The sequence below is a fragment of the Protomyctophum parallelum genome, assembly GCF_964188405.1.
Source record: "Protomyctophum parallelum genome assembly, chromosome: 14".
NCBI classification, from domain to species: domain Eukaryota; kingdom Metazoa; phylum Chordata; class Actinopteri; order Myctophiformes; family Myctophidae; genus Protomyctophum; species Protomyctophum parallelum.
The window spans coordinates 47259373-47271768 of NC_139709.1; the positions used below are offsets into that span (position 1 = coordinate 47259373).

The following is a 12396-nucleotide window of genomic DNA, read 5'->3' on the forward strand; positions in this document are numbered from 1 at the left end:
AAAAATACATAAATTATTTTCTATGATTTTGACTTTGAAAAAATACATATTTTCTTTTGTTCATGAATACAGTTCTCCAGCTGTAGTTATTTTAATTTACATTAACAGGTCAGTTTTTTGCCCAATGTGAATGAAAATAGGATGTATTAGAAACTGTTCCTTATAAAAAAAACAGCAATGTAAGGCACCGTAACTATACAATTGTATGGTTTTCAGTATGAAAACCAGAAATATTAATAACTATATTTATATGTTGGAAGTCCCATCAAATTGTGCAACATGTTATGCATCAGTAGGTTCATCTGCTAACAACATACAACATTGTTCTCTTCTATTTCATTGCTGACCTTGTCAGAACACATCAGTTACTATAACTATTAACATACCTGTACAGTTGCAGCCCTGCTTTTAGTGCATATACAATCTTACTTATTACATTTCCCCCTAGTTCTGTTGGTTTGATCTTGGAAATAACAGTCTTAGATCATGGCTTAACCCATTCTGACCGGGCACCCATTTTGGTGTTGGCATCATGTTATGCTTTAGCTATTGAAAAATAGATCTACAAGCTCATATCGCGCCACCGAGTGGCGCGATACGAGCTTGTAGGTCTGCTATTTTTTGAAAAATCGAAGAACGACTGACATTTTTTAGAATCTGATCTCAGGTCAGAATGGGTTCATCAGACCAGTGTGTGTCCGGCGGAAACCTCGTATGAATCTGATCTCAGGTCAGAATGGCTTAATCATCATAATATGCCCATCCCCATTCGACTTCGGGGCCATCGTCCAAGCGTAGGAGGAGATAGGAGAGGAGCTGGAAGAGGTTCTGGCCCACACCCAAGAACACGTACAAGTAGAAGTCACTGATGTCGATCTGGCATTGCTGGCCCGAGTGGTTTACATCACAGACGCACTTGAAGCTGTTCACCTGGTTAAAGCAGTAGCCTCCATACAGACAGGGACTGGACACACATCTATCCACGTGTCTTTCACACCTGGCAACGAGGGAATCAATAAGGGAATGGGGACAGGTAATTAGGACTGTCAATTATTTTCCTAGTAAGTATTATATCTACCGGGTATTACATTTTTGATTAATCAAATGATGAGTGAGTTTTTGTTTTACATAAAAGATTAACCACATAAGCAAGTAACTTTGTCGCACACTGGTGTTGTGAAAATAGCCAAGCTTGTAGATGTGCTATTTTCACTAGGACTGTTTTTGAAACGTATTGGAAAGTTCTGCCTATATGACATGCCCAAAATGTATGAAGCATCAATTATTAATCAATTATTAACCCATTCTGACCGGGCACCCATTTTGGTGTCAGCATCATGTTATGCTTTAGCTATTTAAAAATAGCAGATCTACAAGCTCATATCGCGCCACCGAGTGGCGCGATACGAGCTTGTAGGTCTGCTATTTTTGAAAAATCGAAGAACGACTGTGACATTTTTAGAATCTGATCTCAGGTCAGAATGGGTTCATCAGACCAGTGTGTGTCCGGCGGAAACCTTGTATGAATCTGATCTCAGGTCAGAATGGGTTAAAATACATCTATCGACGGAGCAGAGACGACTGAGCACGGCCGTCAGCTCCTGAGACTATGCCCGCACTATGAGTCTCGCCCTACCATTACACGGGTTCCTCATCCCGTTCCACATTCACTTCATTCGTTTCAATAAATCGTTAGACTTAAGTAGAGGCGTGGTCTCTCACTAGTGAATGTACTGTATGTCCTACCATTGTCCGATGAACCCTGGCAGACATTCACACATGTCGTCCATGTCGGAGCAGTTCCCTCCATTGAAACAGCTGTAGTTCCATCTCTTCCCCCGGCACACAGATACAGGCAGTGTAGGAAACCTATACGAGACACACAATAGAACAGAAGATGCTCATGTCTGGCACCGCCCAGTCTGATTTATGGAGCATTCAAATTGTTTCGATAAATTCTGTAGGGCTGCCTACTTACGGGATGGACTCGATGTACCATGGGACTTCCTGAATGTTCTCTCTGTGGAAGAAAGGTTTCGTGAATGATTCACATAGATTCATTACACCACAAGCGTGTTTGTTACTGTCTGTGAATGTTGACAAACTTTGACAGTGGTGGAAGAAGTACTTGGATATGTTGTCCTTAACCCATTCTGACCTGAGATCAGATTCATACGAGGTTTCCACTGGACACACACTGGTCTGATCAACCCATTCTGACCTGAGATCAGATTCTAAAAATGTCGTTCCTTCGATTATTCAAAAATAGCAGACCTACAAGCTCGTATCGCGCCACTCGGTGGCGCGATATGAGCTTGTAGATCTGCTATTTTTCAATAGCTAACACCAAAATGGGTGCCCGTTCAGAATGGGTTAAGTAAAAGCAATACCACAATGTAGAAAAACGTTATGTTACTGTATGTTCCTCTGTAAGTAAAAGTCCGGTAACAACAATTGCACTTCAGTAAAGTTAGTTTAAAGTTAGTACGTAGTTACTTTCTATCCACCACTTATTGATATTGTCTCTGTTGGGTGGAAATGTCCAAAAACTGTCGCTCCACGTCGCTTTTCGAGCTTGTGGAACTCGCCTCTCCCGTTTGCATGCGAGAGCTGGTGAAAACCTCGGAGAGCACAGATATTTAGTGGATGTGCTACTTTTGACGCTTACTTACTTTTTCTGCCCGACAGCGACGGCAACAATATGTTTATTTTTAATTTTTTTAGAAAGAAAGAAGTTTGGCTTACTCGCAATACATGCCTGTGGTGTTGTGAGGACACAGGCAGGAGTAGTCGCGGAGGCCTCTGAGGCACGTGGCGCCGCGGCTGCAGTTGTTCTCCTCGCACGTGTCGACCTCCACCTCACAGCGGGCACCGCTGTACCCCGTGTCACACGTACACTGGTATGATCCTCCCCCGGGGAGCAGGATGTCGGCGCACGTGCCGTGGACGCACGGGCCGGTCGCGCAGGTGTCCGACGGATCCTGGCACAGCGGGCCCGCCCACCCGGAAGGACACGCGCACCGGTACAGGTCAAACAGCTCCTCGCACACGCCTCGGTTCCGGCACGGGTCGGGCTCGCACACCCGACCCCCGTAGCAGCCGTACTGAGGGCCTGCAACGGTGGTTGTTGTCGTCGTCGTTCTCACGAACTGCTCCTCCTGGGGTCTCGGCAGCTTGAGCTCGGTGTCCCCGTAGAAAGGCAGGTGAAGACCTCCGATCTCCACGGGACCCAGACACCCAGCCAGGCTGGTACCGCCGCCGCCGGCGTCCGGCCCCAGTCCCCCTACATGGATGTCTACTCCCTCTCGGAGGAAATCCAGGTTCCCAGCAATCGTGTCTGACATGCAGCTCTCCCCTGACATTTGACATTTTAGTTCAGGATTAATTGTCGTACAGATAACTGTGATTTAAGATTGAATTGTGTTTTTGAACATATAGCCTTTTAGGCTTTGTAAACAAAAATGACCAATGATCAATAATTATAATAAATATGTGATGTAATGTCCAAAACAGGTCAGGCAGTTAATAATTTGATACTTTCAAAAAGTTAAAAAAAATAGTTGATCCAGCTCAGAATGATGTGACGCGTTGTGATGATCATCGGTTATTCTGACTTATTTATCAACATTATACAGATGAGATGAATAGAACAAAAGCTGATGATTGCGCAAAATAATCGTGTAAAAATTGTGACAAAGCCCACCTCCATCTACAGCCAGAATCCATCTGGAGCTCTGGAGGGTCTCGTTATCCATGCTGAGCTCAACGGCGTGCCACTCTCCGTCGCTGACCGGACCCTGGGATCGCACCGTCAACCTGGGGGAGCCATCGACGCCGGCCTGCAGCTCCACCAGCAGACACGAGTCCCGGAGGGAGATGGAGACGAAGCTGGAGCCCGTCTCTGCGTGCAGGAGGGCGGCGTCGGACTGGCGGGTGCGGAGGCTGAGGAAGACTCTGCTGAGGCTGCGCGTGATCTTTCCGTTGCCTCGGTAGGAGAAGAAGATGCCACGGTCGCCTCGGAGGGTCACGTTAGACAAACCTGGAGGTGAACGGTGGAAGAAAGGGAGTGTGTTAACTCATTCTAAATTCTAAAAAATGTCTTCTAAATCCTGACAGTTTTCTGAAAAAGTTTCTATGTCAGTGGTTCTTGAATTTTTCAAAAATAGCAGACCTACAAGCTCGTAGCGCGCCACTGAATTAAAGGACAACTTTAGTTTTTTTCAACAATTACAGGTTCATGTTTTAGTTTGTTATTTAAGGAACTAAAAGGTGAGTGTTAATTTTCTTTCATTTGCTGCTTTTTTTTTCGTTTTGGGGATTTTAGCAGTTTTTGACATTCGAGCATGGGGCTAAATATGTATTTTTTTACAAAATATTATGGCGATTTTCTTTATTTATTATTTACTATAGTCCTAATAAACCCCAAGAAATTACATCTGGCCACAAAAGATCACAGGATCTATTGAATGTGACAAACTGACATATTGAGCCTATACACACAGTATAAGCCTTCCCCCAGTAGGCTACCTTCACATTCAGTAGATCCTGTGATCTTCTGTGGCCAGATGTAATTTCCTGGGGTGTATTAGGACTATAGTAAATAATAAATAAATAAATCACCATCAAATTTGGTAAAAAAAATACATATTTAGCCCCATGCTTGAATGCCCCCGCCCCCCTGTCAAAAAGAGCTAAAATCCCTAAAACGAAAGAAAGCAGCAAATGAAAGAAAATTAACACTCACCTTTTAGTTTCTCTAATAATAACCTAAAACATGAACCTTGGTTGAAAAAAAACTAAAGTTGTCCTTTAAATCCTGTCATGCCTGTTATGTCTCATTATTATGAACTTCCAGAGGCATGTGGCGGTAGATTTAATCTGAACGGGGATTAACAGGACATGGTGAAGGGTCCCAGGCTCCCAGCAATGGCTCTGTGTCCCTGCTGTAATTAACCACACTGTAATTGTCCATCGTCTTAATGAATGAATGCGCTTCAGGGACTCTCAGTGCAGACGGTCCACTGAGTGAAGAATAGAAATAGCCTGGTGCAAGTATAGATAGATGGACATCGTTTTGCAGGACTTTGAGATGGGGAAAAACAGACCCATTTTAGTTCTAATGAACCATTCCCAACCTATGGGCCAGGATATTGCAAGTGGTCTCCAAAATAATTGGCAAAACACTAACATTTTAATGATAATATAACATTAACATAAATACATTTTCAGTTTTCATTGTGATACCAATAAATAGGAACTTAGAGTATACTACATCGTATACTAAGAATCAACAAATCAAAGTCGATGTCCAACGCTGGCTGCAACAGCCCTTCTTTGACCCCCAACTCACTCACACTCAAAGCCCTGGGAGAGCAGGTGGCAGACGGAAGAGGAGGGACATGGAGACAACTCACACCACTTCACCTCCTCACAGCGCTGCCCTGCGGTGTTGGGGGGGCAGCTGCAGCTGAAGTCATCCCACATGGAGTAACACACACCCCCGTTCAGGCAGGGATTGATCTAAGGGAGAAAAAAGAGAGTTTGAATTTATTATTATTATTATTATTATTATTATTGCGACCGAAGGTTTGTGTTTACTATGAAAACCTGCATCCCTCTTTCTTTAGTTAGTTAGTCACCCACGTCTCCATTATACAGTATGGTATCGCGCCTCGTGAGTCGTGACATCATGAAGACACTTAGATCTCCATATATGGATCTGACCTCGTGTCATCACTTCACATCATGGAGACCCTTAGATATTCATATATGGTTGTCGGTCCATCATATCTGACATCATCAAACCCTCGTGTCGATATGTCAATATATGGCCATATCACGCCTCCATATATGGTCACACCTCGTGACACCACATGACATCATGGAGAGCATTGGAGACCCTTAAATCCCCATATATGGCTGTCAGTCCGTCACGCCTCGTGACATCCCACACTCCATATGTCATTCTGACATCATCAAACCCGCGGACCTACCTGGGCCCTCATCAAACCCTGTACACTCACACAGACATTGCCCCCGCTGCCACCCGTAGATCTCCAGATATGGAGCTGACCTGTTCTGAAAATTGATCTGACCTCATCAAACCCTGGTCACTCAAGACACGCTCCATATATGGCCAGTACATAATTCATGAAGAAGAAAGCAAAAGCAAGTACTCGGTTGAGTATAATTCCACGTCATAATGTCACGGAAGGTACAGACTGTAGAAAAGAATACCAGCACTCACGTTGTATCCTGTAAGGATTTAAGTTTACATAATTAATTCCATATGTTGATCTGACCCCCCCCCCCATGCCAAAGCACCAGCTCTCACCCAGCAGTCTGCTATGACCCAGGCGGATGCGTGCACGCCCTTTAGCTTCTCGCCCTCAGGGCGTCTTACTGGTTATTACTATTATTTTGTTTTTTAAAGCTGGAGTATGTAACTTTCCTCTTCTTTTAACTTGATGTGAACTCCGGTCTCCCATGTAAAGTGCTGACATTTTTCTACTGAGCTAATGGAGCCGGCCTGCTTGCTCAGGGGAGAAATTGGATGTTTGACAACGATAACCTACCTCTAACCATAACCACAAGCACGGAGCAGCGCATGTTCGCCAACCTTAACCCGTGTCAGCATGTCGGACCAATGACTGGTCGGAAAAGCGTACACACCCCCAAAATTTGTGTTAAACCAGAGACAGGGTCTTGTCAAAGTTGGTGTCAAACCAGGACACAGGATGTAAATGTGTCAATAGAAAAAGCAAATACAGAGACCAAATACAACCACCCTATTTAATCTGTGAACACGTTTTTGAAAACCTTTGCCCAAAGTAGGAATGCCAGGTTGAATGTTGGTGAAACCTTCTCACTTCTTAGTGTGGAATCAGAATAGAAAGGACATTGCATTATCGCCACATAATATTTGTGTCCACACACACACACACACACACACACACACACACACACACACACACACACACACACACACACACACACACACACACACACACACACACACACACACACACACACACACAAAAAGCACCCAGTCTGTAAGGACGTGAATACTCACGGTGCAGGCGTTGTCGCTGCTGCATCCTTGGGCAACGTTCACTCTCTGCTCCAGACGGTAGGTGGCCACTGAGGTCGCTATGGGGTACAACTGCAGTCGTTTGCTGTTAATCCTCAGGTCTTGGACACAGCCCTTTAAGTAACCGCCGAACGTGGCAGAGGCCCTGGGCTCTGGCAGGCCCCCGACGTAAACCAAGTCCCCAGGATGGGCCTGGACATGCCTGATGAGGAACGAGCCCTGGCTCTGGGCTGACTGGAACAGAGAGGTGGTGTCACCTTGGAGCTTGACCGTCAGCAGGTGGAAATGGCCGTCGCTGATCACACTCTGGCCGTGAAGGCTTTCAAAGGTGTTGACCTGAACTTTGACCCTGCCCTGCTCTAGCCACAGGCGGAGGTACTGGCTGGTGCTGTTGGCCAGGACGAGAAGCACGCCACTGGACTGTCTGGTGCGGATGAACATGGACACGGTTACAGCGCTTCCAGGATGGTCGTCCAATGAAAAGACCCCATAGCTTTCCAGGTTTTCATTTCCAAACCTGGCAGTGATGTACTCTGCAATGGGCACATGCAGAGAGACACAAGCAACATGTCAATATTATTATTACGCTGTGGCTGCATGCGAGCCTCCTAGAAGGTGAATCTTCTAGAGTCTGTATGTTTGTGTGTCCGTGGCTAATCTTGCAAACCAGTCCAGCGGTACAATAAACAACAATAAAAAAAATCACACCCGTGTGAAATGAGGGGCGCTCTTATCATCATTACATCATCTCATTCTGGGCCAATCACAATTTGCATCCTCACCTTTCCGTCTTCACTTTTCTGCCCTCACTTTTAGCTTCAATATGTACTTTGCTCAGCCAATCAATTATCAAATCATCGCTATGGGGTGATCAGCAAGCCAATGTTTGTGTTCACACAAACCTGGAAAACTGGGCATAGGAGGGGCTAGCTCTCCTCAAACATCATAATCCTATAAAATTGTCCAATTGGAGGGCCAGCCAGCAGGCCGGTAGACCACGTCATCATGCACATGTCACTATGACTCAGCCATAACCATAGAAGGATTTCCCAAGATAGCTACGGCTACGCCCCAAAAACAAGTGGTTTAATGAGTGCTTATTTTGGTTCACTGAGCATACGTATGTGCAAGGTGTTACACCAAATGCAAGACTTTTTAAATGAACCCTATATATCGTTTCCATTCTGGGGCAAACATTCGACAAAAATACGTTGTGAGCTATTTTCGGCAAAGATATAGTAGAGCTAAAACAGAAGGTGCCTAGTATAGAGCCCTGGGTGACTCAAGTATAGGGTTTAAGAGGTTATTGATTCACTTGAATACGAGGCCTTGAGGCTCATGAGGTGTGCCCATGCAGGTTAAAGCTGCTAGTAATGCGCCGTCACCATTGAGTGCACCGAGTTGACAAGCTGTGGTGGACGGAACAGGTTATCCCGTGAACCAAAACAAGTCCCCTCGATCCGTGCTACACGAGCATGCCAATCACAGTTATTGGGGGTGACCTTTTATGGACAAGTGGCATGGGAATCGCTTACACGTGTCATTACTGAATCCCACGCTTCTTTAAGCCTTGTCCCAGGTGTGGCTGGAACGTCAGCTGTTCTATTTTGATTGTCGTTAAGCTCCTTTTGAAGTATATAGGCTATCTTTCTATAGATTGTTACCCCCTTAGGTAGACTCACTCACTCACTCACTCAAGTCTTAAAGGGACACTTCACCCCTTTTGCAACCAGATCTTATTTCAATGATGTTTGGGAGACAAGAAACACTTCCTGGGGTTTTTATGTGGGTAATATGTGTTTTTAGACATTTTAGTATTTCAAAGTGTCCATGATGTCATGAACAGTTGGACACTGGTCTTCCTTCCTTCCTGGACTACAAGTTGTGTCAGTAAGACAGCCCTCTCCCTCTCCACAAGGTGGGGTGAGTGTATGGTAATTGTAGACCAGGAAGGAAGTGAGACCAGTGTCCATGACATCACGGACACTTTGAAATACTAAAATATCTAAAAACACATATTACCCACATTAAAACCCCAGGAAAGTGTTTCTTGTCTCCCAAACATCATTAAAGTGTGTTCTTACCCTCTGTACAGTTGGGGCCCTCATATGGTCTCTGTGTGTGTTCTTACCCTCTGTACAGTTGGGGCCCTCATATGGTCTCTGTGTGTGTTCTTACCCTCTGTACAGTTGGGGCCCTCATATGGTCTCTGTGTGTGTTCTTACCCTCTGTACAGTTGGGGCCCTCATATGGTCTCTGTGTGTGTTCTTACCCTCTGTACAGTTGGGGCCCTCATATGGTCTCTGGCACTCGCAAGCGTAGCTCCTCCATCCCTGACTCACGCAGCGCCCCCGGTTCTGACACGGGCTGTCGTGGCACTTTTCCCTGTCACTGCATCCCAGGGTGACGTTCACCTGGGCGCGTGACTCTTCTGACACAGGCACCACCAGGTGTGAATCGACCAGCACATCCCTGAGGCAGCCCAGGAAAGCGCCGTGTCCATCCACCGATGTGCCCGACCCCTGAGCCAGCCCTGCTGCCCCTATGAGGAGGCTTTGGTGGAGGGGGGAACCTGGCATGGCGGCATTAAGGGCAGGGCCTGGGAGGAGTTGCCGTGTCTCCGCGACGGCGCGCATGTCGCAGTCGCCACCGGTGCAGAGCAGCCTGATCCGGCTGACGGCACCACCCAACAACGCTTCCACCGTGTGCCACTTGTTGTCCGACACGTCCCCTAGGAGCTCCTGCACCGGGGCCCTGCGTGGCCCTTGACCTGTCAGGCTGGTGAGGCGCAGACGGCCGTCTTTGAGCTCGACGGCGAGTAGGTGCGGGTCGTCGGCGCCCGCTCTGCGCTGCAGCAGAGTGCCGACGGGCCGCCCCGTCCTGAAGCTGAACGTGATGTTGAGAGGGGCCTGCGCGTCTGCAAGGGGGGTCTCTACGTACACGGAGCCTCTGGTCTCAAAGGAGAAGGCCGTGGGCGTCTGGCACTGTGGGCCAGTGAAGCCGGCAAGGCAAACGCACATGCGAGTGTGCTGATCGTTGACGAGCAGCGGAGAGCACATCCCGCCATTTACGCACAAGTCGCCATCGCAGCCCGTGAGTGCAACTGTGCAGGTCTGCCCGCCATACAGACGGCCATCTTGGCTCCGCTCCGAGCAAAGGCACCTGAAACCTCCATTTTGGCTCTCACATATGCCGCCGTTTTGGCACGGCTGCTGTTCACATCCTTTGATTTCCTCATCAGAGAGAGTTCCTGTAAACATCAATATTTGATTAGTGTATCATCAGTGTTGGCAAGTAACTTAAGTAATATACTACTTTCAGTAATATTATTACTTTTTTCCAGTAATATGTAACTTAACTAGTTACTTTCACATTTTGAGTAATAATATTACATTTACTTTTTTTTTAAAGTAATATTATTACTATTTTCACAAGCCTTGGTGGAACTGTGGGTTTGAGTGTTTATTTATAATGGTAGACTGGGTTGAAGTCAAGTTGCTTTGCAGACTGCTGATCCGCTCTAGATCTAGACTCTAGAGCGGATACGGAAACGATGCACACTCGTCGGTACGTATGTGTGAAGTATCGGATGCAGAAGGGCGGGCCTTAAACCGTCTGGAACACGGAACAACAACCTAAACTAGTGTGTGTAACTCGTTAGACTGCACTGTTAGAGAGAAGAGATGTAAATAAACTAACAATGGAGGAGGTGGAGGAGACAGAAACACCGGCACAACAAAGCGTTATAACATTCAATACTAGTAATAAGGAGTAACGAGTAATAAGTAGTGTAACTTTATTACTTTTTTTAAAAGTAATAAGTAATAAGTAGTATATTAGTGTTAAAGTAATATTTTGCCAACACTGTGTATCATATTTTAACCACTAATGTGGTGACCTATGTGTTGGCCATCTCATTACTAAAGCAAATTCCAATTTGGAAAAGAAAATGAGGACATTTCTACGAACTTAAAGCTATATTCGCCACGCAATACTGTTTACTGTTGTAAAATTCTGTAGCCAACTAGAATTCCAAGAGGGGCAAAATTACCTGCAAAAAGCAACCATGAAATCCAAATGTACAGGTTTAATTTCATCATTGTCCTCGACAAGTCCTCCCAATAAATAGATGTATGATTATGGCTCCATTTCTGCTCACACTGAGGTAGAGAAGAGAGCTATGTAAATACATGTCAAATCCACGTTCAGTTCTGTTCCGCCATGCGTGTCTTCACCGTCTGTCTGTCTAATGCTACACAGTAAAGTGTTTAGTGCTCATTTTACTCAGAGAGGATTGGGATCAGACAGACCTGTAACTCCGAAGAGAGTATAGGCCTACAATGTACATTTGTGCACTCCGTGGAGTTCAGTTAACACTCAGGGTTTTACTGTGTGTGATCGGTGCGAGGCAGATAGAGAGGATTAAGCTAATGCACTTACAGTGTGTTACTAATTGAGTGGTGTCATAGGGAGGGGTTCAGAGGGTTACTTTGAGCCATCTTTCCTGGACAGTCCTCAATGTAGTAACATAATGGTGTCTCTACCTGAAGGAGGGAATTACACATTTTTGAGGAGCGCTAGCCCCTCCTATGCCCAGCTTTGTGTGTTTGTATGCACGTAAATGATTTGATTGCCTGAGCATGGAATGTGATGTATGATGATGTATGATTTTTTTTTTTTCTCTTATATTTTTTGTCCCACGATTTTGTAACCCATTTTTCACCCCTGTGTCAATCATCCTGTGATGTGATCCTGGGCTCTACACACCCTCCGCCAACCTAGGGAGAGCAACGGACTTAACTCATGCTTCCTTCATGCTTGAGTGTCCAAGTTGCTCCTTTACACCTGACAGGGGGGAGTTTCCCTGGTTGGACGTAGCGCGTGGAAGGAACACGTTATTCCAACCAGTTCCTTTCCCCTCCATCAGGCGCCCCGGCTGGCCAGGGGGAGGCAGTTTAGAGACCAGGATTACTGCATGTTTTTGTGAGGGTACCTACCCTAGGGGACATGGGGAGAACATGCAAACTCCACACAGAAAGGCCCTTTCGCCATATGATGATAATTGTGCCCCTCACTTCACACAAGTGTGATTTTTTTACATTTATATAGCATAATTGAGCCCCTCCTATGTCCAGCTTTGAGGGTTTGTGTAAACACAAAAATCAAGTGAGGGGCCATAGGGGCGCTCTTATCATCTAACATCATCCAATAAAAAATGAATATACTTCCTCATGACTTATGTTGACATAATTGTCCACATATGACGTGTTCATTGTCAATGTTTGTTGCCGCAAAAAGTCGATTTG

At 45.8% G+C, this 12396-nt stretch overlaps 1 protein-coding gene across 1 annotated transcript; it reads right to left on the minus strand.

Annotated features, from left to right (window-relative positions):
- Window positions 1-736: 736 nt before the first annotated feature.
- On the minus strand, window positions 737-10350 carry LOC310871356 (protein crumbs homolog 1-like; the record flags this gene model as incomplete). The annotated part of the gene is made up of 8 exons (XM_083782841.1): window positions 737-997; window positions 1747-1869; window positions 1979-2020; window positions 2746-3355; window positions 3704-4039; window positions 5355-5520; window positions 7073-7623; window positions 9363-10350. 8 exons carry the CDS (start codon window positions 10348-10350, stop codon window positions 742-744), a joined length of 3072 nt encoding a protein of 1023 aa, XP_083638967.1. The 3' UTR covers window positions 737-741.
- Between the last annotated feature and the right edge of the window lie 2046 nt (window positions 10351-12396).